This window comes from Amblyraja radiata, chromosome 26 (assembly GCF_010909765.2).
Source record: "Amblyraja radiata isolate CabotCenter1 chromosome 26, sAmbRad1.1.pri, whole genome shotgun sequence".
In the NCBI taxonomy this organism is placed as follows: domain Eukaryota; kingdom Metazoa; phylum Chordata; class Chondrichthyes; order Rajiformes; family Rajidae; genus Amblyraja; species Amblyraja radiata.
In genome coordinates this window covers 11,842,536-11,868,089 of record NC_045981.1, presented here as the reverse complement: position 1 = coordinate 11,868,089, position 25,554 = coordinate 11,842,536, and the positions used below count along the sequence as shown (strand labels likewise).

Here is a 25,554-nt window from a genome sequence, read left to right as displayed (position 1 = left end):
TTTTTGCAAAAGACACAACACAACAGTAAATTAGTACAGTAAATTAGTCCCTGGTGAGATAGGAGTTTACAGTCCTGATGGCCTGTGGGAAGAAATTCCGTCTCATCCTCTCTGTTTTCACAGCATTACAGCAGAGGCGTTTGCCTGACCATAGCAGCTGGAATAGTCCGTTGCTGGGGTGGTAGGGGTCCCCCATAATGTTGTTGGCTCTGGATCTGCACCTCCTGGTGTATAGGTCTTGCATGGGGGCGTGTGTAGTTCCCATACTCTCTGCAACGCCTTCCTGTCCTGGGCAGAGTTGTTCCCAAACCGGTTTGTGATGTTGCTGGACAAGATGCTTTCTACAGCCCCAGAGTAGAAACACTGAAGGAGCCTCAGAGAGACTCTGAATTTCCTCAGCTGCCTGAGGGGGTAAAGGCGCTACCTTGCCTTACTCACCAGTGCGGCAGTGTGTGTTGTCCATGTCAGACCCTCTGTGATGTGGACTCCCAGGTATTTAAAGCAGCTCACCCTATCCACAGTAGTCCCATTTATCTCCAGTGGCGTGTACGTCCTTGGATGTTGTGCTCTTCTAAAGTCCACAATCAGCTCCTTCGTTTTTGTGACATTTGCCATATTTGCCATACAGTCATACCAAAAAAACAACAAGATACACAACTACATAAAAATGTACATAAACATCCACCACAGCGCACTGTGATGGTAGGCAATAACGTATTATCTTCTTCCCTCCTATTATAAATAAGAATAATGCCATTTTATTGTTTTTGTCAAAAGATAGAATACAAATAGCTTCCCAGTTATGTTAGGAAACCAAGACTACAAAGAAAAGTAACTAAAGGAAATCAGTATTGGTAAAGAAATAGTATTTATGAAATTGCAGGAATTAAAAGCTGGCAAATCCACAGGGTGGGAAAATCTACTTTCTAGAATACTAAAGGAGGTGGCCCTACGAATAGTAGAATGGTGGTCTAAAATTCTTTAGACACTGGAACAATTCCTCTTGTTTGGATTTGTATGATAGAACTGCAGATGCTGATTTAAATTGAATATAGACTCAAAATGCTGGAGTAACTCAGCGGGACAGGGAGCATCTCTGGAGAGAAGGAATGGGTGATGTTTCGAGTCAAGACTCTTCAACGGACTGAAGAATGGTCTCGACCTGAAACTCATTCCTTCTCCCCAGAGATGCTGCCTGTCCCGCAGAGTTACTCCAGCATTTTGTGTCTATCCTCGTGTTTGGAGGTTGACAAATACTATTTCAAATAGAAGCAAATGTATAAACAAAGAATTATGAAAGAGTAAGCCTGACATCATAGCCATATACGGATAGAGCTATGTATATGGCATGGAAACAGGTCTTTTGGCACAACTGTCCCATTTGCCTGTGCCAATATATATGTATCTGTCCAAGTTTATTTTAAATTTTGTAATTACATCCGCCTCTACCACGTCTTCTGACAGTTTGTGGAAAATGTTGTATCTCAGATAACTTTTAAATGTTTTCCCTCTACCATAAACATACATCTTTAGTTTTAGACTCCTGTACCATAGTGAAGAGACTGATTATTCACCTTGTCTATGTCCCTCATGATATGGTATTGCACTATAAGATCATCCCTCAGCTTCCATTGCTGCCAGGATATACGTTTGAGCCCATTCAGCCTCTGGTAGTTTTAAATAAAACTATTTAATGTGGATGAAATGGATAAAGTGGCGGCGGTGGGAACGGCTGCGGCTCGCCTGCAGTCCGTTTGTCTTTTACTTTTTTGTGTTGTTTTTTTTCGTTTTGTCTAGTTACGTTTTTGTTTTTTAGGTTGTGTTTATGTGGGGGGGGGTGGGGGGTGAAACGGGGCTTGCTGTCTCTCCCTTCGGGGGAATACGACCTTTTTGTCATATCCCCCTTCTCTGCCTCCGTCTACGCTGAGGCCTAATGGCGGAGCTGGCGACCTCGGGACTCTGGAGGCAGCTGACAGGACTCGCCTTGAGCTCGCTCCCGTGAGGGTGGCCCAGCCCGGGGCTGGAACTGCGCTCTCGTGAGAGCGGCCTGGCGAGGGGCTGAGAGACTCTCCCGTGAGGGGCTGTGGCCCGTCGGAGTGGCCCAGCCCAAGGGAGAACAGCACTCCCGTCGGAGTGGCCCAGCCCAAGGGAGAACGGCGCTCCCGTCGGAGTGGCCCAGCCCAAGGGAGAACGGCACTCCCGTCGGAGTGGCCCAGCCCAAGGGAGAACTGCACTCCCGTCGGAGTGGCCCAGCCCAAGGGAGAACGGTACTCACGTGAGGGTGATCCGGCTCGGGGCTGGAACGGTGCTCCGGTGGCTGGGACGGCGTTCTGCGGCTATGACCCGAGTCCTGGGTTCAGCGCGGGCCAGCGGCTGCGTCCGCTGGACTGGAGGGCGGCAGCTTCGACCACCCCCGGGCCGCGGTGTATGAACCGGCCCGTTTGCGGGGTTCGGTGAGCCGCGGGACTGTTAGTACCATCGCCCGGTGGGGAATCGCCTCAGCGCAGAGGGTGAAGAGGAGGGAAGAGACGGTAACCCTAAGATTTTTGCCTCCACCACAGTGAGGAGGTGCTTGGAGGATACACTGTGGTGGATGTTAATTTGTGTTTCTTGTTGTTTATTATTGTATGATTGTATGTATGACTGCAGGCACGAAATTTTGTTCAGACCGTAAGGTCTGAATGACAATAAAGGTATTCAATTCAATTCAATTCAATTCAATTCAAGTATTCAAAAATATAATCGGGTTACTGGGTCCTGAGGGCTTAAGTTAGAACCCTAACTTAAACACTTCTAACTTAAACCTTCAGGACACAATAACCTGATTTTATATTTGATTTTTTAAAATCAGTTTCACCCACATTTTAAACAATTTAAATAAAACTACCAGTTGTTCCAGCATCTTAGAGTCATGGAATCACACAACACAGAAATTGGGCCCTTCAACACAACTTGTCCATGCCAACCATGCTGTCTACCTGACCTGCCCCATTTGCCTATGTTTGGCCCATATCTCTCTATACCTTTCCTATCCATGTACCTATCTAAATGTCTTTTAAATGTTGCAATTGTACCCACCCCTACAGCATTCTCTGGAAATTCATTCCATACCCACCAGCCTTTGTGTGCTAATGTAGCTCCTTAGATTCATTTTAAATATTGCCCTTCTCACTTTAAAGCTGTGACTTTTAGCTTTAGATCCCCTACCCTGGGGGGGGGGGGGGGGGGGGGGGGGCTATTCACTTTACCAAGCCATTTTGTATCCAGAGACACGAGACTGCTTGGATAGCTCACCCTGGATCCCATGATCCCATGTGATTTAACTAGCCCATGTGGGACCTTGTTAAAGAACTTGCTATCATCCATGTAGATGATGTGTAATACTCTGCTCATCGATTTGATAGTTTGCCAGTGTAAGTAAACTGAAAGATTTTCTTTAAGCTTGCTGCCTGGATATTAGTGGTGCTTTTCGTAAAATGAGAATATCAGATTGGAAAAATATTGTGTAATATCCAATATAATTATTTTCAGTATTGAATAATGGTAGAAGTGGTATGCTTTTTACTATTTCTAATGGATTTATTTAACTATTTAAAAAATGTATTCAACTATTAATGTTTGCAATTTTAATACAGGTCATAGATATTTATGCAGCAGCTGCCTGTGTTGATTTGCTGGAATTTGAACACACTAAATTGTCATATCCGGCCTGGCTGCAGATGGTGAACACTCTGCAAATGCCCATTGAGTTGGTCTGCACAGAAGTCTTATCACAATGTGAAGGAAGGAAATCTTCCATTATGCATTATGTCCAGTAAGAATTTTGTGTGTCATTTTTGTATTTATAGGAGGATACTGTTTTTTCAATTAATAGAATTTTCAAAGTAAATTAAAGATTTGTAATCATCTATTCTGTGTGTTTCAATGAGGTCCCCCCTCATTCTTCTGAACTTCAGCGAGTACAGGTCCAAGGCCGACAAATGCTCATCATAGGTTAACCTACTCATTTCTGGGATCATTCTTGTAAAACTCCTCTGGACCCTCTCCAGAGCCAGCACATTCTTCCTCAAATATGGTGACCAAAATTGCTCACACTATTCTAAATGCGACCGCACCAGTGCCTTATAGAGCCTCAACATTACATCCCTGTTTTTATGTACAAGCCATCTTGAAATAAATGCTGCCATTGATATTGCTTTCTTTACTACCGATTCGACTTTTTGGGAATCGTGCACCAGCATTCCCAAGTCGCTTTGTGCCTCCGATTTCTGGATTCTCGCCCCATTTAGAAAATAGTCTAAACCTTTATTCCTACTACCAAAATGCATGACACCACACTTTGCTACACTATATTCCATCTGCCACTTTGCCCATTCTCCCAACCTGCTCAAGTCCTTCTGCAGAGTTCCTGCTTTCTCTACACTAGCTGCCCCTACACCTATTTTCGTATCATCTGCAAACTGCCCCAGCACTGACCCTTGCGGAACTCCACTGGTCAACTGTTTTATTGTCATATGTCCCAGATAGAACAATGAAATTCTTACTTGCTGCAGTACAACAGAACATGTAAACATAACACTGTAAACAATACCAAGCACCTTCTCCCTAGCAATAGCCACTCCATAAACTTCCACCCCTGACTCTTCGGGCACGTTGCTGGTGTCTTCCACTGTGAAGACTAATGCAAAAAAGTTATTGAACTCCTCAGCCATTTCTATATTCCCCATTATCACTTCTCCTGTATCATTCTCCAGTCATCCAACGTCCACCCTTGCATCTTTCTTGATCTTTATATAACTGAAGAATCTCGTGCTATCCTCTTATATTATTGGCTAGCTTACCTTTGTATTTCATCTTTTCTCATCACTAATCATTGCTATGTTATACACATTTTTGTTCTCATGTCATTGTTAGCAATTTCCTCCAATCATTTATGTTTTACCAGATCATAGTTTATTTTCCATTTCATTAGGCAGCTGATCATCTCATTCCTGCTGACGGTTTTGTAATTTCCACTCTAAACAAGGTTAACCTATCCACAGAACATAGAAACATAGAAAATAGGTGCAGGAGGAGGCCATTCGGCCCTTCGAGCCAGCACCGTCATTCATTGTGATCATGGCTGATCGTCCCCTATCAATAACCCGTGTCTGCCTTCTCCCCATATCCCTTGACTCCACTAGCCCCTAGAGCTCTATCTAACTCTCTCTTAAATCCATCCAGTGACTTGGCCTCCACTGCCCTCTGTGGCAGGGAATTCCATAAATTCACAACTCTCTGGGTGAAAAAGTTTTTTCTCACCTCAGTCTTAAATGACCTCCCCTTTATTCTAAGACTGTGGCCCCTGGTTCTGGACTCGCCCCACATTGGGAACATTTTTCCTGCATCTAGCTTGTCCAGTCCTTTTATAATTTTATATGTTTCTTTTAGATCCCCCTCATCCTTCTAAACTCCAGTGAATACAAGCCTAGTCTTTTCAATCTTTCCTCATATAGCAGTCCCGCCATCCCAGGGATCAATCTCCATTTCAAATGGGCACTTTACAAGACTCATTAAGTCAGCAGTAAAGTAGTGGTTCTGGCAGGTCAAAATACTCGAAAGAAGAAGCTAAAAGGAAGCATTATTTGGTTGCTGGGAACGAGAGAAGAAAAAGACAATAAATATACAGAGTGACAAGGAAGACAAATATCTTGATCAAAGGGGAGGCAAAATACCCATACAATTAAGCCTAAAGAAGATTCATCTTATATAGGATTATCAAAGCTTAAGATAGATAGATATATCCTGATTGTAAACAACGCACAGGGAGGAGTTATTGTGCAGAGATCAAAGTTATGTTTGGTGGTCTGTAATTGGCTGATGGAGGTAGAAATTATGCAACTAATCTGCAGAACCAATGAAGCCGATTTGAAGATTAACATGCTGGGGGGGATTCCAGGAGCTGCGCAAAGAAACGGTAAATTAATGGAAAGACAATGCCAGGTTCACCTGTAGAAAAGAGGGAATCAAGTTGGCATCTATTGCCAGTCCTATACCAACAATGGTTAAGGAAGTGCCCAGCAAATGACAGCATACTTTTGGCGCAGTATACCAACAGAAGTACGTAAATTACAATGAATACTAGAAAAGTAAATGAGAATAAAAGTTATTTGGCAATAGTCTAGTAGGTTCCAGATGGACAAAACAACAGGAATAGATCAGAGTGCAAAGTTAGAAGGGGAATGGCGGGAAATTCTGTCCATCTTGTATTAAACACAAAACAACTGGAATTGCTGGAATCTCTCCACGGGTCAGGCAGGATCTATGGAAGGAGAAACAGAGTGAACATTTCTGGTTGAAGACATTTCAGCAGTGTCCTGATGAAGTCTTTAATCTGAAGTCTAACTCTGTTTCTCTTTCCACTGATACCGCCTGGCCTACTGAATGTTTCCAGCCTTTTTTTTTCAATTGGACTTGCACCATGTTTATATTTCAGATCTGGGTGGCGGAGAATATTTTCATTGTCACTTTTCGTGGAGCATCTCATTTTGGGAGTTGATGAAATACATAGTAAATTGCAGAACATGGTTGTAATCTACGCTGTTCGACTTGCAAAGGTACCATTATGTGTTATGAATCGCTCTTACTGTTTTTATTTACCTATGGTGTTTACTTACGTGCAATTTGACATTATGCAGTAGTCATGATAATTTAACAATCAAGTTTAAAAAAACCAAAGCATTTTTCACGCTGCTGGTATAATTATGTTTGAATTTAATTTCAAGTAATAATGGCACAGTATCATTTCAGTGACTAACACAATATTTTTGCATGTCTGAATGGTAATCAGATGTGCTATTTCCATGTCAAATCAGCTGATATTCTTTCAAGGCTTAGGACTTTTTAATCAGTAGCATATGAACATGGTTATTTATAAATGTCAGCTTCTGTAAGGCCGGCATTACAATTGTATTTGATTCCATTTTTTACTTTTGCAGAGTCTGAACAGTAACTCTGATTTGAGATTGCAAGATCCCTTTCAGGCTGTGATTACGATCCTAAGGGAATGCAAACGTGATGCAGGATGTCTGTTTTTCAGGTAAGAGAGTTCGTACAATAATTATGAGGGACGTGTTTTAATTCTACGTGTTACACCGAGCTCATTGTGTCACTCTCACATTTGTAATACATAAATGACCGCTCAAGGTTGTTGATCAGTGAAGGTCTCCGTTGTCGTTGGGGCTGAGCAACGTGGAGCGGCCTCCAGCAGGAACGACCTAGGGCTCCAGTCGCGGAGCTGCGGACCTACTCACCATCGTAGAGCTGGCCGAGTTCGGAGCGGGAGGAGCGGTGGTGGCGCGCTGCTGCGACCGGACCCCTGGAGATTCGGAGGCTTACCGCAAGTCTGGTGGACAGAAACACCGGGAGCCCGCGGGTCCCTGCTGGGGGACCGCTTTTCGGGGCTTCCGCAACGGCGACTTCTCCCGCCCGAGTTGCGGGGTCGAAGAGTACCTGGAGCGGGGCCTTACATCACCGCCCCGCGCGGCTTGGAATGGCTGCGGGACTTTGCTAGCGCACGCCGGGGTCTCCAACAACAAGACCCGGAGTGCGGCCTTGCATCACCTGGCGCGGCGTTAATGGCCGCGGGACAATTACCATCGCCCGCCGGGGGCTTTGACTCTGACATCGGGAGGGGAATGGGGAGTGCAGGGGAGGGATACGTTTTTGCCTTCCATCACAGCGAGGAGGAGATGCGCTGTGATGGATGTCTGTGTAAATTGTGTTGTGTCTTGGGTCTTTTTCTTGTGTGTATGACTGCAGAAAACAACATTTCATTTGAACCTCAATGAGGTTCAAATGACAAATAAAATTGTATTGTATTGTATTGTATTGATCCTGAGGGGATAAATTTCTCTCTTGAAATCATGTACTGTACAGTACATGCAAAGAATGTGCACTTTGAGGAAATAAATTAATTGCTGGGGGAACTAAGTGGATCAGGTAATGCAGTGGATCAGGTGGCGCAGCGGTAGAGTTGCTGCCTTTCAGCATCAGACACCCGGGTTCGATCCTGACTACGGTCGCTGTCTATATGGAGTTTATACGTTCTTCCTGTGACCTGCGTGGGTTTTCTCTGGGATCTCCAGTTTCCTACCACACTCCAAAGACGTACAGGTTTGTAGGTGTGTGGTTTGTTGGTGTGGACTTGGTGGGCCGAGGGGCCTGTTTCCATTCTGTATCTCTAAACTAAAAATGTCCATGGAGATGAATGGACAATCAATGTGTTGGGTTGAAATTCTGCTTCAAGACTGACACATGGTTTCAACCTGAAACATCAATTTCCTCCCATGGATTCTGAGTTCCTCTGGCAGATCATATTTTCTGCTCTAGATTCCAACATCTACAGTCTCTTGTGTCCCTATATTTTTAGAGCATTCCCTAAAAATAGCATTCCATCGCTAACCAGGAGATTATTTTGCATTTCAAGCTAATCTTTTTTGCAGTTTTCTGATTTCAGGCTGCATACAGAACAATGATAGAAAGCAAATTGTACATATTACTAGGCATAGCGAAAAATACAGGATTTCTTAAGTTATTATCTGAACAGCTGTCAAAAGATCTACATGTAATTTAATTTTACTGTTGAAGGTAGACACAATGCTGTAGTAACTCAGCGGGGACAGGCAGAATCTCTGGAGAGAAGGAATGGGTTACGTTTCGGGTTGAGAGCCATCTTCAGACTTTTTCAGACTATTAATTTTATTGTTGATCTTTTATTGTATTGTAGATACGGTCTGCAAGAATGTTCAGTTTGCTTTGGAGAACTCAACAATCCTGTATTGCTTCCATGCGATCATCTTTACTGCTTAAACTGCATTAAGCAGTGGTTCGCATCAGGAGATGTATACTGCCCATGTTGCCGCACTGCTGTGGCTAATGATTATGTACCAGAGGCGTCCGAAGAAATAAGGTATTCTATAGGTGTTACGAAATTGGTTGATTTCAATTTATTAGAACAAAGATTAGGGATTAACGGGTCTCTTTCAGAATAATAATAATAATAATAAATTTTATTTATGGGCGCCTTTCAAGAGTCTCAAGGACACCTTACAAAAATTGAGCATGTAGAGGAAAAACATGTAAGGGGAATGAAATAAATAGTAAAGACATGACTAGTACACAAAGTAAAGACAAAATTCAATACAAAACACAGTATGAGGCAATTAATGCACAGATGAAAAGGGACGGGGACGTGGGGCTAAGGATAGGCAGAGGTGAAGAGATGGGTCTTGAGGCGGGACTGGAAGATGGTGAGGGACACGGAATTGCGGATCAGTTGGGGGAGGGAGTTCCAGAGCCTGGGAGCTGCCCTGGAGAAGGCTCTGTCCCCAAAACTGCGGAGGTTGGACTTGTGGATGGAGAGGAGACCGGCTGATGTGGATCTGAGGGACCGTGACGGTTGGTAGGGGGAGAGGAGGTCAGTGAGATATGGGGGGGCCAGATGGTGGAGGGCTTTGTAGGTGAGGACCAGGATTTTGTAGGTGATCCGGTGGGAGATGGGAAGCCATTGAAGTTGTTTGAGGACTGGAGTGATGTGATGCCAGGATTTGGTGTGGGTGATGAGTCGGGCGGCTGCGTTCTGGACCACTAGTTCTGGACCACTAGTCACTGACCACTAGTCACTGCTTGCCATAGAATGGCAAGCAGTGACTAGTGGGGTACCGCAAGGCTCGGTGCTGAGATTGCAGCTATTTACAATATACATTAATGATTTAGATGAAGGGATTAAAAGTAACATTAGCAAATTTGCAGATGACACAAAACTCGGTGGTAGTGTGAACTGTGAGGAGGATGCTATGAGGATGCAGGTTGACCTGGACAGGTTGGGTCAGTGGGCAGATGCAGTTTAATGTGGATAAATGTGAAGTTATCCACTTTGGTGGAAAGAACAGGAAGGCAGCTTATTATCTGAACGGTGTCAAGTTAGGAAAAGGGGAAGTAATAAGATCTGGGTGTCATTGTACATCAGTCACTGAAAGTAAACATGCAGGTACAGCAGGCAGTGAAGAAAGCTAATGGCATGTTGACCTTCATAACAAGAGTAGTTGAGTACAGGAGCAAAGAGATCCTTCTGCAGTTATACAGGGCCCTGCTGAGACCACACCTGGAGTATTGTGTGCAGTTTTGGTCTCCAAATTTGTGGAAGGACATTCTTGCTATTGAGGTAGTGCAGCGTAGGTTCACAAGGTTAATTCCCAGGATAGCGGGAATGACATATGTTGAAAGAATGGAACGACTGGAATTTAGAAGGATGAGAGGGCATCTTATTGAAACATATAAGATTATTAAGGGATTGGATACGCTAGAGGCAGGAAACGTTCCTGATGTTGTGGGAGTCCAGTACCAGGGGCCACAGTTTAGATGAATTGGTAGACCATTTAGAACAGAGATGTTTCCACCCACAGAGTTGCTAATCTGCGGAATTCTCTACATCAGAAGGCAGTGGAGACTGATTCTCTGGGTGCTTTCAAGAGAGAGTTCGATAGTTAAAGATAGCGGAGTCAAGGGATATGGGGTGAAGGCAGGAACGGGGTACTGATTGTGCTTGATCAGCCATGATCACAGTGAATGGCGGTGCTGGCTCGATGGGCCTAATGACCTACTCCTGCACCTATTGTCTATTGTTTAAATAATGATAGAGCGCAACAAACTTGATCTCGCTAGTAACACAAAATATATTTATTTGCTGAGAGGATTCTTCATAATTCATTTGTTATAAGATTTGTAGTTACTGGTTTGGAATGATAAGCCAGAATCAGATCACAACACAATTGTAGCAAGGGTTGTTTTACTACTTAAGTACTAGCTACATTACTGTTGATTTCTTAATCTTTGGCACTAATGAAAATCACGAACCAGGCCTTACTGATATAAGGTCTTGAAAGCATATTTCCCAGATTGAGTATTATGTGCATATGAAACATTTTAAACATAAAAATAATTTACGAAATTTTATTAATCAAAATTAAAAAATGATTGTTCTTTATTTGAATTTCCCCATATTCTTGCCACTGCCTTTAGTTTGGTTTAGAGATGGGAATTAGTTGTCAATAGTGAAACTTATTGTTCGCAATAATTTCTTGTTAAAACCAACATTTTGATGAATTCCTTACCTAATATTAGGATCTAAAATGCAAAACTGAGTCCATCAAATGCAGACTTACTGCATGTCTTCAAAATCATTTAGTGTACACTCAATTTCACAAACAATCTGAAAGAAAATAACATTTTTTTTGATTCTTTAAAGTAACTGTGCTATATTGCAGAAGTAGCTGAATATTTACACTGCCATGATTTTTTATTTCTATTACAGTGAAGCTGTTTCAAAAGTAATCCTATTTTGCAAGAGGTGTGATGCATTTTTCATAGCTTTGGTTTCCATGGTCTGCTTCAAAGATAACTCACCACCAACAAAAGAAGTGGTTCACGATCTACTGTCTCTGCTACTTTTTCTAAAAAAGGCAGATCCCAGCGTCTCAGACAAAGGTTAGACTACTTTGAAGGAGTTATGTAATTCCTATTATTTTGGTTAGTGGGGTGGTTGCACAGTCTGTTTAGTCTCCTCACTCCTTGTATCTGGGTGACAAGAGTCCAGGGTGAAAGGAACTTGATAGGAATTAGAGTAGGTTTAATATTTTAACATTTGGTTGGATTCAATGTCAGTGCATGGATATCAGCCAGTGGGAAGATGTGGGGTGGTTTGAGGGAGAGCCATCACAAGAGGTGAGTATGTAATCAGATGATCTACCTGATGTAGTTGTACTGATGGTGATAGTGTTTTTCTTTGCAACTAGCCTATACGTTCTGTGGGCCACACCTGCATGATGGAAAATCATGGCAATGGCATTGAATATTGCTGGATCTGGATTCATTATACCTGTCCAGATGCCTCCATGCATTAGCATGTCAGATTCACATTGGTGACAAACGGGATAAAATAAGTCTGGAAGACATTATTAAGTCGATCAGCATCTATGGGCATATGATACAATAGAACTTTATTTATCCCAGGAGGGAAATTGATTTGCCAACAGTCATAAAACACAAGATACATGAAATTAAAGTGACGAATGGGAAGGATTGGGGATGTTCAAAGATTGGGGGGCAGGCAATCTATCCCACAAAGAAGGGGGAGGAGTTGTACAGTTTGGTAGCCACAGGGAGGAAGGATCTCCTGGGATGTTTTGTACTGCGTCTTGGTGGAACCAGTCTGTTGCTGAAGGTGCTCCTCAGGTTGACCAGTGTGTCATGGAGAGGCCAAGCTGTATTGTCCAAGATGCTCCACAGTTTGAGGAGCATCCTTCCCTCCAAGACCACCTCCCATGAATTCATCTGTAGTTTAACTTGGCATCATGTTCTTCTTGGACAATGTGGGCCAAAGGGCTTGTTCCTGTGCCATACTGTCCTATATATGTTCTGTGTTCTATCCACCTAATTTTCTGGGTGATGATTGGATTGAAATGTGGGAATGTGCATCAGAGGTGGAGATGGAGCAGATTATTAAAGGGGAGCTGTTAAAACTATCTCTGCTTTGCTGACCTGGTAGTGTCTGATGCTACAGAATGCAATTGAAATTGAAAGTATTCTGTTACTCAGTAAAGGTGCCCTTCACGTAGAATTAAAGGAAAAAAGTTGGTTAACTGGGCAAAGTTGAATGAGTTGGTTAGCTCTTGGGAAGGTCGTTTTTAAAACTGAGTCCTAACTACTAAAGTTTCTATATTCATTGATTTCAACAAAAAAATAATCAGTTATGCTCTCGATGTACAATGAAAGTATTAAGAAAGATTAATAGTTTCAGTTTAGTTTAATTTATTGTCACGTGTACCGAGGTACAGTGAAAAGCTTTCTTTGCTTGCTAACCAGTCAGCAGAAAGACAATACATGATTACAGTCAATCCACTTACAGTGTATAAATACATTATAAGGGAATAACAAGGTAAAGTCAGCAAAGTCCGATCAAGGATAGTCCGGGGATCACCAAAGAAGTAGACAGTAGTTCAGCACTGCTCTCTGGTTGTGGTATGATGATTCAGTTACCTGATAACAGCCGGGAAGAATCTGTTTTGTAGAATTGATGATATGAGTGTTTGTTTCTATGGAGATAATCTAATATTGTTTCTGTCATGGATTCTTCTGGAATGGGAGATCTCCCCATGTGATTTTTTCAAACTGGCTGTGGAACCTTTCATTGCAGGTTTGTTCCCACTTCCCGCTGTGGAGCAGTTGCTTTGGCATTTACCTTAGCAGCTTTCAACTCATTCAGTAGCAGGGAAGCAATTATTTTGGTTGTTGAATTATGCTATCAGTGTTGTAAAACAATACTTAGTACTTAGTCTCACATTTACCTCAAGCATTGCATTGGTTAATTTCCCTTTCTACATCAGTTGCTTTTTCTTTTCCCATAGACTGTTCGTATGCTACGAGACATCTTTCACCATTTGTTGAGGCCGCTGATCAAAATCCTGTTGTCCGTTCCATTGTTCTTAAACTACTGTTGAAATACAGGTACAATCTATTGTTGGTATTAGTATTACTACTGGTTTGTTGTAAAACTAGAAAAAGTTATGAAAAAAGAGCGGTATTAAATGTGAATATTGAACTTCCATTCCAATTATTTCACTACAACTAGAAAAATTAAATGATGGCATGAAGTCTACATGAGAATTGTGAGTTAGTAAAAAAAAGTTGCAATCAGTTTTTTAATTTCATGTATATTTTTAAAAGTACCTCGTAAACTCCAAACAAAATAAATGGGGACATCTCATGACAGGGTTTTTTTTAAAGAAAATCAAGTGCTGTTTACCACCAATATTGCATTGCTTTAATTTAAGAAATAGTGTTTGTTGTGTCTTAATTACAGTAGCGGCCATGTTTTTTTATTTCAGGAATCAGCATCAGATTAACAAATGTTAAGCTTATGCTTTGTGTATAAATCACCAGAGAGAGGAAATCCTTTCTGTTTAATCATATTTCTCTTGATGCAGTCTCACTGGTCAGGATATTTACTACTTCAATAGAGAACATCGTGTTCCAAGGCGATTTTCATGTTACAGTCTCGTGGTCTTGTTTTATTTATTTTCATGTATTTCACGGATTTCATAGGTTTGCTTCTTCTGATATATTGGTTTCTTAAAAGTTTAAGTTGTTCCAGAGAAAATCCAAAATGAGTTGGAAGTGATTTGTTTTTGGATTCATCAGTAGTTTGAATGAGTTTATTTCAATATTTGACCAACATTCTTTGAGTTGTGGTCATTCTCATGATGATCAGTAATGGTGTCTTTATTTTATATTTATTATTGGTATGATGGTTTTAAACTTTGCTTGGTTTGTTAATGATTTTTGTTATGATTTTGTAATGCTTATTATTCTGAGGAATAAGATGTACATATATTAGGAAATATGGTGGTTGATTGGGGATAGTCAGCGAGAGCTATGTCCATGGCAGATCATGGATCACAAATTTGAATTGAGTTTTTAGAAGATGTAACCGAACGTCAATGAGGGCAGGGCAGTTGATGTCGATATGCACTTCAGCAAGGCCTTTGATAAGATTTCATTAGGTAGGCTACACTGGAAAATTAGATCACATGGGATCCAGGGAAGCTAATTGAATGCACAATTGGCTGGATAGTAGGAAACAGAAATTGATGTGAGGGGTGTTTGAACTGAGGCCTGAGACTAGTGGTGTACCACGTGTCGGTCCTGGACCCACTGTTATTTGTCATCTATGCCAATGATTTGGTTGAGTATATACAAAGTATGGTTAATAAGTTTGCAGATGACACTAAAATAGGTGATGTTGTAGACAATGAAGAACATTATCAAGAATTATAGCGGGATCTTGATCAGTTAGGTAAGTGAGCCGAGGAATAACAAATTGAACTTAAGTTAGATAAATGCAAGATGTTGTATTTTGTTGAAGTTAAACCGGGACTTTCACAGTGAACGGTAGGGCCATGGGGAGTAAAACAGGGACCAAGAAGTACACGTACATAATTCCCTGAAAGTGGCACCAGAGGTAGATAAGGTGTTGAAGAATATTTTTGGCACTGGTCTTCATCAGTGAGTATATTGAGTACAGATGTTGCAATTGTTCAAGACAATGGCGAGGATGCACTTGGTATATTGTGCTCAGTTTTGGACGCCTTGCTAAAGGAATATACCATTAAACTGGAAAGTGCAGAGAAGATTTTTGAGGATGTTGCCAGGTTACAAGGGGCTGAGTTATAGGGAGCAGTTGGGCCAGATAGGACTTTACGCCTTGGAGCGTAGGAGACTGAGGGGTGGTCTTATAGGAGTATAAAAAACATGAGGGGTATAGATAGGGTGAATGCACACAGTTTTTTCCAAGGGTTGGGGAAATCAAGAATTAGAAGGCATAGGTTTAAGGAGAGAAAGGAAATATTTAATTGGAACCTGAGGGTCAGCTTTTTCACACAGTGGTGGCATGTCTATTGAATGAGCTGCCAGAGGAAGTAGTCAAGTGCAATAACAACATTTAAAAGGCATTTGGACAGGTACACGGTTAGGAAAGGTTTACAGGGATATGGGTCAATCATAGGCAAATGGGAAAAGCTTAAATTGATCCTCGATCAGCATGGACGAGTTATACCAAAAGGCTGGTTTCATGCTCTAAGACGGTGACTCTATAAATTCCAGTTTTCAATATTTCATTAATTTAAAAAAATGTTTATCTTTCAGTTTTGATGACATTAAAAATTACCTGCAGGATTATCTATCTGCATTTCAAAACACAAAAATATTTCAAGAAAGTGAGACTGAACTCTATGCATTGTTTCTGAATTGTTTGGAGGTATGTTTATCCTGTGTCATTGCTACTCATCTTGATTTAGTTACACTATAATACAGCATAAGATCCCAGCAGTTTCTGGAGTAGAGCCGGTTACATTTTCTGGTTTGCTATGTAAACGATTGATAGCTGTCAATATTTTCTTGATGTCATGATGTATGGTTGATGTTATTGAAGTTATTCCTGTTTTGGACAATACATAATCAATGATTGCACATTATCCCACAATATTCCACAGGTTGCTCCACGGAACAGGCATCCTTTAATAAAAACTGGAAGTTGAACTTTGATTTTTATTATTAGCGGTTATGGGCTTGTCCCACCTAGGCGACTCTTTTGGCGAGTGCCAGAGACTAGTTTTAATGGAATTCACCTACGACACCTGGCGACAACATCTACCACAACCTATGACAGCATAAATTGTTGACCACAGTCGCCTGTAGTCGTCCAAAAATTCGCCTAAGTGGGAAGAAGTTAATGAAAAACACAAAATGATTTACTACCAGTAAAATAATTTAATTCAAGTAAAATAACTTTTAAAAACTATCTGGTGAGTTGATTTTGTGCTGGTGCTATACTTGTTCCTTTGTTACTGAAACTCTTAACAGATCCTCATTTATAAACTGATTTAGATTTGTGATTGTGATTTGTACACTTACAAATGTCATAAACACTGAGCAACCTGAGGGATATTGTGCAATACAGGGAGATATTGTGTGAGGAATACCCTCAATAACATCATCCAAAAGCATCAATCAAGAATCATGACATCAAGCAACCTTGGCAGCTATCACCTTAAAAAATCGTCTTGTATACCAAGCCAGAAAATATAACTCAAAGTAAATATCCAGAAATTAGAATTCTCTGCTCAAAATGATGGTGGAGGCCAGATGATTATATATATTTAAGGTACAGATTAATATTTGTAAGATTGAGAAATTAAGGGTTATGGGGGAATGGGCACAGAAAAGGAATTGAGGCTGGGATAGGTTATCCATGATCATGTTGAATGGCGGTGTAGGCTTGAGGGACCAGGTGGTCCACCTCTGCTATTACTTTCTTTTTCTTGTGTACCATTCTAACATCTCTGTCTTTAGTAACACATGTTGCATTTTCAGGGCTATCATTTAGACATTGTCACTGTGCCGTAACCTGAACAGTTAAATTCAACCATTTGTACGTCAAAGAGAATCTGTGTAACTCTTTCATCCATTCTTTCTTCAATTCTTACTCAGAAAGAATATAGGATACATTCACTTTCTGTAATGTATATATGTAATTAATAAGCCATTTTACTCCATGTTTAGGATTCAATTTACGAAAAATCTCAGTGGTGTACAGTGCAAGAAAAAATTGCATATCTAGCCCAAGAGGGTGAATTCCTTCAGATGTACATTCAACATAAGAGGAAACAGATGACAATAGAAAAGCTACAGATAATTGCCCGGATTCGCCTCTGTTTTGACACTGCTGCCCAGCTACTTTGTGAATCGTGTGACACACTTGGTAATACTGGATTCTATCTTTATTCAATCCATCGTTTGAGAAGAGCATGATCACTTTGCGTCCAACTAGATTGGTCAACACACCAGTATTTAAAATTTGCTGATCTACATTCCCAAGAACATTTCCTCTGTACACATGTACACAAACAATATGTGGGATATTTTCAGTTCTGGTCTTTGATTTGACATCATTTAACTGAGCAATAACTAATAATAGTTGTAGGGGCTAGAAAGAGCACACTTAACTTGACTTCATGTCAAAGTATTCAGTGAAATGCTGAATCTCCTTATACTTCTATGAAAGTCGAGGCGCAGCCTTCGTGATTACATGTATGTGCTGAGCTCAGGACAGGTCATCAGAGATGTTATCACCCAGTAATTTGAGCTGCTAACTCTTTCCACTGCCAACCCACCAGTCAAAACTGACACGTGTATCTGATGCATAACAATGCCAATTTCCATCTATCAACATCTTTAATTAACAATAGAAGTAATTGTTAAGCATAAATGTATTCTTAATTTGGTAGATGGGCCATGTTAAACTTTATTTTTTACTGATTTGTATTTCCAGATCAGGATTCAAAATATGCACGTGCAAAAGAAACTTTCCTACATTGCATTAAGAGTGTGATTCTCAATCGAGGAAATGATTGGTTCAAAATTTATCTTGTGCGAAAGTTGTGTAGTCTAAATGGAATAGAGTTCGTCCAGGAGCTCATAATGAATGACCAATTTTCATGGATCTTTCCCAAGGAAGTTTTACAAAGGGTACAAATAATAAACTGTTCATTATTGACCCATGGTTGGTTTGGTTAAGATTAGTTGCAATTGTCTTCTTTGTTTTAGTTGAAATTGTTTCCTTCTCATGCCAGAAAACTTGAGTAAAATTACAAAAATATATATTTTTTCTTAATATGTTGCTTCTGCTAGTATGTTGTAGCCCATTGTACTGCACCTTTAGGATTCTACTCATGAAATATCCTGAAAGAAAGAAAGACATTGCAAGAAATAAATATTTATCTAGTCTAGCCCATGAGGGAGTATTCCCACAGATGTACATTCAACATAAACAGGCTACAATAGAAACATAGAAAATAGGCGCAGGAGTGGGCCCTTCGAGCCTGCACCGCCGTTCAATAAGATCATGGTTGATCATCCAACTCAGTATCCTGTACCTGCCTTCTCTCCATACCCCCTGATCCCTTTAGCCACAAGGGCCACATCTAACCCTCTCTTAAATATAGCCAATTAACTGGTCTCAACTACCTTCTGTGGCAGAGAATTCCGCAGATTCACCACTCTGTGTGAAAAATGTTTTTCTCATCAAAGGTTCAAAGGTTATTTATTAGTCACATACACCTAGGTGTAGTGAAATGCTTCTTGCCAGTGCAGCACATAAAGAAAGAATACAGACATAACATTAATAAGAGATTAAACATAAAGAACATCCCCCCCACAATGGCTCCCACCATGAGGGAAGGCACAAAGTCCAGTCCCCAACCCCAGTTCACCCATAGTCGGGCCCATTGAGGCCTCCACAGTTGCCTCTACGGAGGCCCGATGTTCCTGGCCGTTCTCGCCGGGTGATGTTGCTCCGGCGTCGGGAGAATCCTCGCAGCGGCTTGGGACACCTGGAACGGCCGCTTCCGTACTGGAGGCCGCGGCTTCCGAAGCCAACAAGGCCGCGCCGGTTGGAGATCCACAACTGGCGATCTCGTCGCGGGATCCCAGGCTCCCGGTGTACAGTTCGGCGCCGCCGCCCGCAGCTGGCCGCTCCTCCAACCCGCAGCTCCGTGATGTTGTACTCGGCTCGGTCCTGAAAGACTTCCCCCTTATCCTTAAACTGTGACCCCGTGTTCTGGACTTCCCCAACAGCAGGAACAATCTTCCTGCATCTAGCCTGTCCAACCCCTTAAGACTTTTGTGAGTTTCTATCAGATCTTCTGAATCTTCTAGGAAAGTAGAAGATCTTCTAAATATTCTCTCAAACTTCTAAAACCTCAATCTTCTAAATTCTAGCGAGTACAAGCCAAGTCCATCCAGCCTTTCTTCATATGAAAGTTCTGCCATCCCAGGAATCAGTCTGGTGAACCTTCTCTATACTCCCTCCACGGCAATAATGTCTTTCCTCAGATTAGGAGACCAAAACTGTACACAATACTCCAGGTGTGGTCTCACCAAGGCCCTGTACAACTGCAGCAGGACCTCCCTGCTCCTATACTCAAATCCTTTCGCTATGAATGCTAACGTACTATTCGCTTTCTTCACTGCCTGCTGCACCTGCATGCCTACTTTCAACGACTGGTGTACCATGACACCCAGGTCTTGTTGCATCTCCCCTTTTCCTAATCTGCCACCATTCAGATAATAGTCTACCATCCTGTTCTTGCCACCAAAGTGGATAACCTCACATTTATCCACATTATACTGCATCTGCTATATCCAAATCACCTTGCAGCCTCCTAGCATCCTCCTCACAGCTAACACTGCCCCCCAGCTTTGTGTCATCCGCAAATTTGGAGTTTGCATTCAATTCCCTCGTCCAAATCATTAATATATATTGTAAATAGCTGGGGTCCCAGCACTGAGCCTTGCGGTACGCCACTAGTCACTGCCTGCCATTCTGAAAAGGACCCGTTTACTCCTACTCTTTGCTTCCTGTCTGCCAGCCAGTTCTCTATCCACATCAATACTGAACCCCCAATATCGTGTGCTTTAAGTTTGCCTACTAATGCGGGACCTTGTCGAAAGCCTTCTGAAAGTCCGATATAACACATCCACTGGTTCTCCCTTATCCACTCGACTAGTTACATCCTCGAAAATTTCTATAAGATTCGTCAGACATTATTTACCTTTAATAAATCCATGCTGACTTAATCAAAACTTAATATTTGTAAAGTGCATACATCATACCTCTTCCTTGAACTCCTTTGTGGTTTAATTAATTTGCATCAGCTCAGCATTCTGGAGTGGTTCGCATAAGAAAAAATGCTATTGCTATACAGAAAATACATAATTTTATTTAGGTATATATGAAATTTAGCTAGGAAAATTGATTTTCAGAAAACATCCAGACATTAATCATTTCCTCAGATTCTACACAAACACTTCTTTAACCACATAATAGATCTAATAACAGCACATCTGGTGTCAATTGTTAGATTTGAAATACTTTGGACTAAGAGGCGAGGGAAGTTTAAAATTATTTCTTATTTTAACATAGAACGATACAATTAAGCCTATTGAGTACATTTCAGCTCCTAACACCGAAGTTATTATTTCCCTGTTGCCCGACAATTTATTCTTTCCCACATGTCCCTCAAGTCTTCTGTGAATCTTTTGCCCTTACTAACACTAAGGCATATTGTATAGAGATGATAAATAGCTCAGTGATATAGATAATGTTGCCTTTTTTAAGAGTTTCTGGGCAACCTTTAATTCTCATGGAAATATATCCAGTAACATTCAAAGGCCTTTGAATGAGGTATGAAAATGGAGAAAAAGTAATGGATTATGAAGAAATGTTGCAAAATCTCCTGAAAATTACCTTGCTTTATCTTTTTTTTGTTTTCAGAGAGAGAGTACTGGACAAATTGATCGTTACATTGCATGTGGCAAAAATTATCAAACGCTTCGTGATGCTTTATTCAAATCCTTTGTTTCGAGTGAGCCTAAAAGTATTGAAGAAGCTAAAAAGGTATGAGCCAAAATACCTAAAAGTAAGTTGGCCTTGAAGCCAGAAAATATTTGCATTCAATTGAAGTGAACTAGCCTAATGCTAATTGGAGTTCAACACTGGTGAAGACTAAAGGGCCTGCTCCACATGGGCCGTCACTTAAGCGACAGGCCGGTAATGACAGTCTTGCAAGAGTCATGCGCCCGCACAGCAGTCTGGAGCACGTGACGTCATTTGAAGATGGACACAAATGCAGGAGTAACTCAGCGGGACCGGCAGCATCTCTGGAGAGATGCAATGGATGATGTTTCGGTTCGAGACTTCTTCAGTCTGAAAGAAGGGCCTTGACCCGAAACGTCATCCATTCGTTCTCTCCAGAGATGCTGCCGGTACCGCTGAATTACTCCTGCATTTTGTGTCTATCTTCAATTTTCTTGGCCCCGCTCTGGGAGTAGGAGTGGGGGGGGGGCGGATCCAGATCCGCAACTGCCGTGAGCCCCAGGCTGAGTTGGACGATCGTTTGCCTGCCGTTGGAGGTGAAACGTTGCGTCGCGCCAGGGTCTTGGGCCTGTCCCACGTTGGCCGTCAGTTATGCGACAGGCCGGTGGCGTGCGAAGATTTTGTGCAGGACCAAGTCCACACTCCTCCACGCCACTCCACACTCCTCCACATCACTCCATGCGCCCATCCCCGCGCTACCCACGCTCTAGCAGGTCGCGTAAACAGCGTGCGAAAGACAGCCAAGTGGGACAGGCCCTTAACCTTTAATGAATCATTTCATATGTGTGCAAATTCAGTAGGTAGCTTGCAGATGATACAAAGATGAATGGGAAAGTTACTGAGGAAGAACCAATGAAAGGGATGCTGATAGTTAAATGTGAACAAAGAGATTACTCTACAATGTGGTTGCAATATTAAAAATGGTATTATTTAAGAGTGATTTGTGAGTGTTCAAGGTGTCCTCGTGTAAATCATGGGAAGTTGTCATTTAGTAATTAAAACAAATGAAATGTTAGCTTTTGTTGCAAGAGGGTGGAGTATAAGAGTAAGGAGGTCTTGCTGCATGGTGTGAGCACACATGAGCTATTGTATTTAGTTTTGGACTCCTCAGGTAAGAAATCGTATACATGCCATTGAGGTGTTGCAGCAAAGTTTCTTTAGATGGATTCCTAGTTACGAAGTTGTATTATGAGAAAACGTTGAGTAGAATGTGCCCATAGACGGTGGCGGAGTGGTAGAGTTGCTGCCTTACAGCGAATGCAGCACCGGAGACCCCGGGTTCGATCCCGACTATGGGTGCTATCTGTTTGGAGTTTGTACGTTCTCCCCGTGACCTGCGTGGGTTTTCTCCGAGATCTTCAGTTTCCTCCCACACGCCAAAGACGTACAGGTTTGTAGGTTAATTGGCTTGGTAAATGTAAAAATTGTCCCTAGTGCGTAGGTTAGTGTGCAAGGATCGCTGGTCAGCGCGGACCCGGTGGGCCGAAAGTCTCTCAACTAAACTAAACTATATTACAAGTAGAAGAGATTACCTCATCAGATTCTGAAATGGCATGAAGGAGTGGATATTTGGACAGTGTATCTTTTGGTGGGGGGGAGGGAATCTAGGAAGGAGAACAGTGGCATGATTAAGGATTTGCCTTTTAAAATTGTTCTGGCCCAAAGAACTGTGGATCAGAGTAATTAATATATTCAATGCTGAGGTAGATTTTTGGATTACAGAGGAATTGAGAGTAATTAGAATCAGATAGGAAAGCTTGATTTGAGATCAAGGACCAGATTAGCCTTAAACAGCTTCTCCTATTTGTTATGTTACTATGTTTGGAAGGATAGGCTGGACAATAGAATTGTCCGAGTTATTTCTGGAGTGTATGTGATTGGTTGTTCTGCTTTGAAGTAAATTTAACCAAAATTATTTTACATTAGGTTTGCAAATGCTCTTCCAAAGAGAAAGGTGCTCATATGACCCTCGCAATATTCCGGGAATTCACTATTCTGTACACATCAAGCAAACCAAGCGACCATCCAAACAAAGATGTAAGTCTGGATAATGTGGATTGGATATTAAGTAGCCTGAACACAATGTTGCTGTTTTCTGCTTGTAAACTTTTATATTTACAGAGCATGAGTGATAAGGAATATTTTATAGAACATAGAAGAGAACAGCCTAAGAACAGGCCCTTTCCACAATGTTTGTACCGAACAGAAGCAATATCCCTCCATTCCCTGCATATCCAAAAGGATTTGCTTTTTACAACTGATGCCATGATCATATTGAATGGTGGTGTTGGCTCAAAGGGCTGAATGGCCTACTCCTGCACCTATTTTACTATGTTTCTAAAGTCTCTTAAATGTTACTATCGATCTGCCTCAACCAGCACCTCTAGCAGTGTGTTCCAGGCAATCTCCACCCCGTGTGTGAAAAATATATATACAGTACTTACTCCCCCCCCCCCACATCCTGTTTAAACGTTGTCCCTCACACATTAAAGCAATCTAATCTAGTATTTAATTTTTCCATCCTGAGAAAAAAGTTTTGGCTGTCAGCCCTATCTATGCCTCTCATCATTTTATACACTTCTATCAGGTCTTCCCGCACCTCTAGCATTCCAGAGAAAACAATCCAAGTCTGTCCAGCCTCTCCCTGCATCTAATACCACTTAAGATAGACATTAGATTAGATTATATTATTTAATGACCACACAGTCAAGTTGGTGGAATTCAGGTTCAGTACAGGATGTTACAATGTAGGCTGATTCCCGTCAAACATAACATAAAACACAACATCTTACAATATACAGTTCATGCATGGGGAGGATATGTGCTGTTATCATAGTGTGTTCAGAATTCGGATTGCGTGTGGGTAAAAACTGTTTTTAAATCGAGATGTCTTGGCGGACAGTGAGCTGTAGCGCCTTCCTGATGGGAGCAGGTGGAAGATGTGGTGTGCTGGGTGGGAGGGATCAGAGATGATTTTCTTCACCCTTGACACAGACCGTTTGTGATGGAGTGATTCTATTGATGGAAGGAGAGTGCTGATGATTTTGGATGCTTTATTAACTATGCGTTGTAATTTATTGCGGGAGTGAATGTCTAAACTGCTGAACCAGACTGTAATTGATAAAGTGAGCATGCTTTGGATGATGGCTGTGTAGAATTTGATTAGGAGGTGTTTCCTTACTCTAAACTTCTTGAGCTGGCGGAGGAAGAAGAGTCTCTGGTTGGCTTTTTTGTAGATGTGATTAGAATTGATTTTCCACTTGAGGTTATTGCTTATGTGGGTTCCTAGAAATTTGTATGAGTCAGTGGTGGATATGGGTTCGCCTGAGATGAGTAGGGGGGTCTTGGGTTGTGCCTTACGTCTGAAATCAATGATGAGTTCGTGTGTTTTTGATGTGTTAAGTGAGAGGTTATTATCTGTGCACCAAGTGACTGCTTTGTGTGTTTGAGTGCGGTATTCTGTTTCATTATTGTTCGAGATGAGACCTATGATGGTTGTGTCATCTGCATATTTATAAATTTTAACTGAACTATGCTGGGATGTGAATTGGTTTGTGTAGAGTGAGAATAACCAGGGGGACAAGACGCAGCCCTGAGGGGCTCCTGTGCTGAGGTGCAGGGGGAGAGATATTGCTGGAGCAACTCAGCAGGACAGGCAGCATCTCTGGAGAGAAGGAATGGGTGGCCACTTAATCTCGGCAACATTCTGGTAATCCGCTTCTGCACCCTTTCCAATGCCTGTAATGGGATGTCCAGACCTGCACACAGTACTCCAAATATAGCCTAAAGATCTATAAAGTTGCACCATGACTTCCTGACTGTTATAGTCAATGCCCTGACGAATGAAAGCAAGCAGTGCATATACTGCTTAACTACTCTATCTACTTGTGTTGCCACTTTCAGGGAGTTACTGACTTGGACCCCAAGATCCATCCCTCTGTACATCAATGCTGTTCAGGTTCATGCCATTAATTGTATATTTTCCCATTCGATGTGGCCTCCCAAAGAGCACACCACATTAACAACTCCCATCTGCCATTTCTCTGCCCATTTCTGCAGATAACCTATATCCTGCTGTAAACTTTGACTTTCTCACAGCCTTCATCACAGTCGCAACCCAACGATTTTGATGTCAGCTGCAAATTTACCAACCACCCATCTATGTTTAGGTCCAAATCATTTATACTTAAATATCACACACGGCAGAGGTCTGTGATATATTATTGAAGAGAATTTGGAAAAGAGCGGCATTATCAGAGGTTGGGAAAAGTTTATATCATGCATTTTCTCCACTCATTAAAACTATCAAACAGTCCAGTATAGCATGACCAGATACAGAGCGAACTCCCCTAATCTTCAAAGTGCAATTCGGTAAATTGTTCGGCACAGATGAATTGGGCTACATTATTGGGCTTTTGCACTGTATAGTTCTGTGACTTCATGACTCTTTATGACAGTAGTTAATTGGTGAAGAAGTCACTTTTAATTCATGCTGAAGTCAGGCAGTTTTAGCAGAGTTACTA

At 41.7% G+C, this 25,554-nt stretch overlaps 1 protein-coding gene across 1 annotated transcript in view; it reads left to right on the top strand.

Annotated features, from left to right (window-relative positions):
• LOC116987736 (E3 ubiquitin-protein ligase rnf213-alpha-like) overlaps window positions 1-25,554 on the top strand; it is a 138,424-nt gene that overhangs the window by 90,172 nt on the left and 22,698 nt on the right. Inside the window, exons 39-49 of the mRNA XM_033043967.1 lie at window positions 3,636-3,814; window positions 6,476-6,596; window positions 6,978-7,078; window positions 8,768-8,950; window positions 11,354-11,526; window positions 13,446-13,545; window positions 15,742-15,853; window positions 17,158-17,356; window positions 17,927-18,123; window positions 20,930-21,052; window positions 22,958-23,068. Coding sequence (XP_032899858.1) covers window positions 3,636-3,814; window positions 6,476-6,596; window positions 6,978-7,078; window positions 8,768-8,950; window positions 11,354-11,526; window positions 13,446-13,545; window positions 15,742-15,853; window positions 17,158-17,356; window positions 17,927-18,123; window positions 20,930-21,052; window positions 22,958-23,068 — 1,599 coding nt within the window. The remainder of the gene's footprint in view (window positions 1-3,635; window positions 3,815-6,475; window positions 6,597-6,977; window positions 7,079-8,767; window positions 8,951-11,353; window positions 11,527-13,445; window positions 13,546-15,741; window positions 15,854-17,157; window positions 17,357-17,926; window positions 18,124-20,929; window positions 21,053-22,957; window positions 23,069-25,554) is intronic.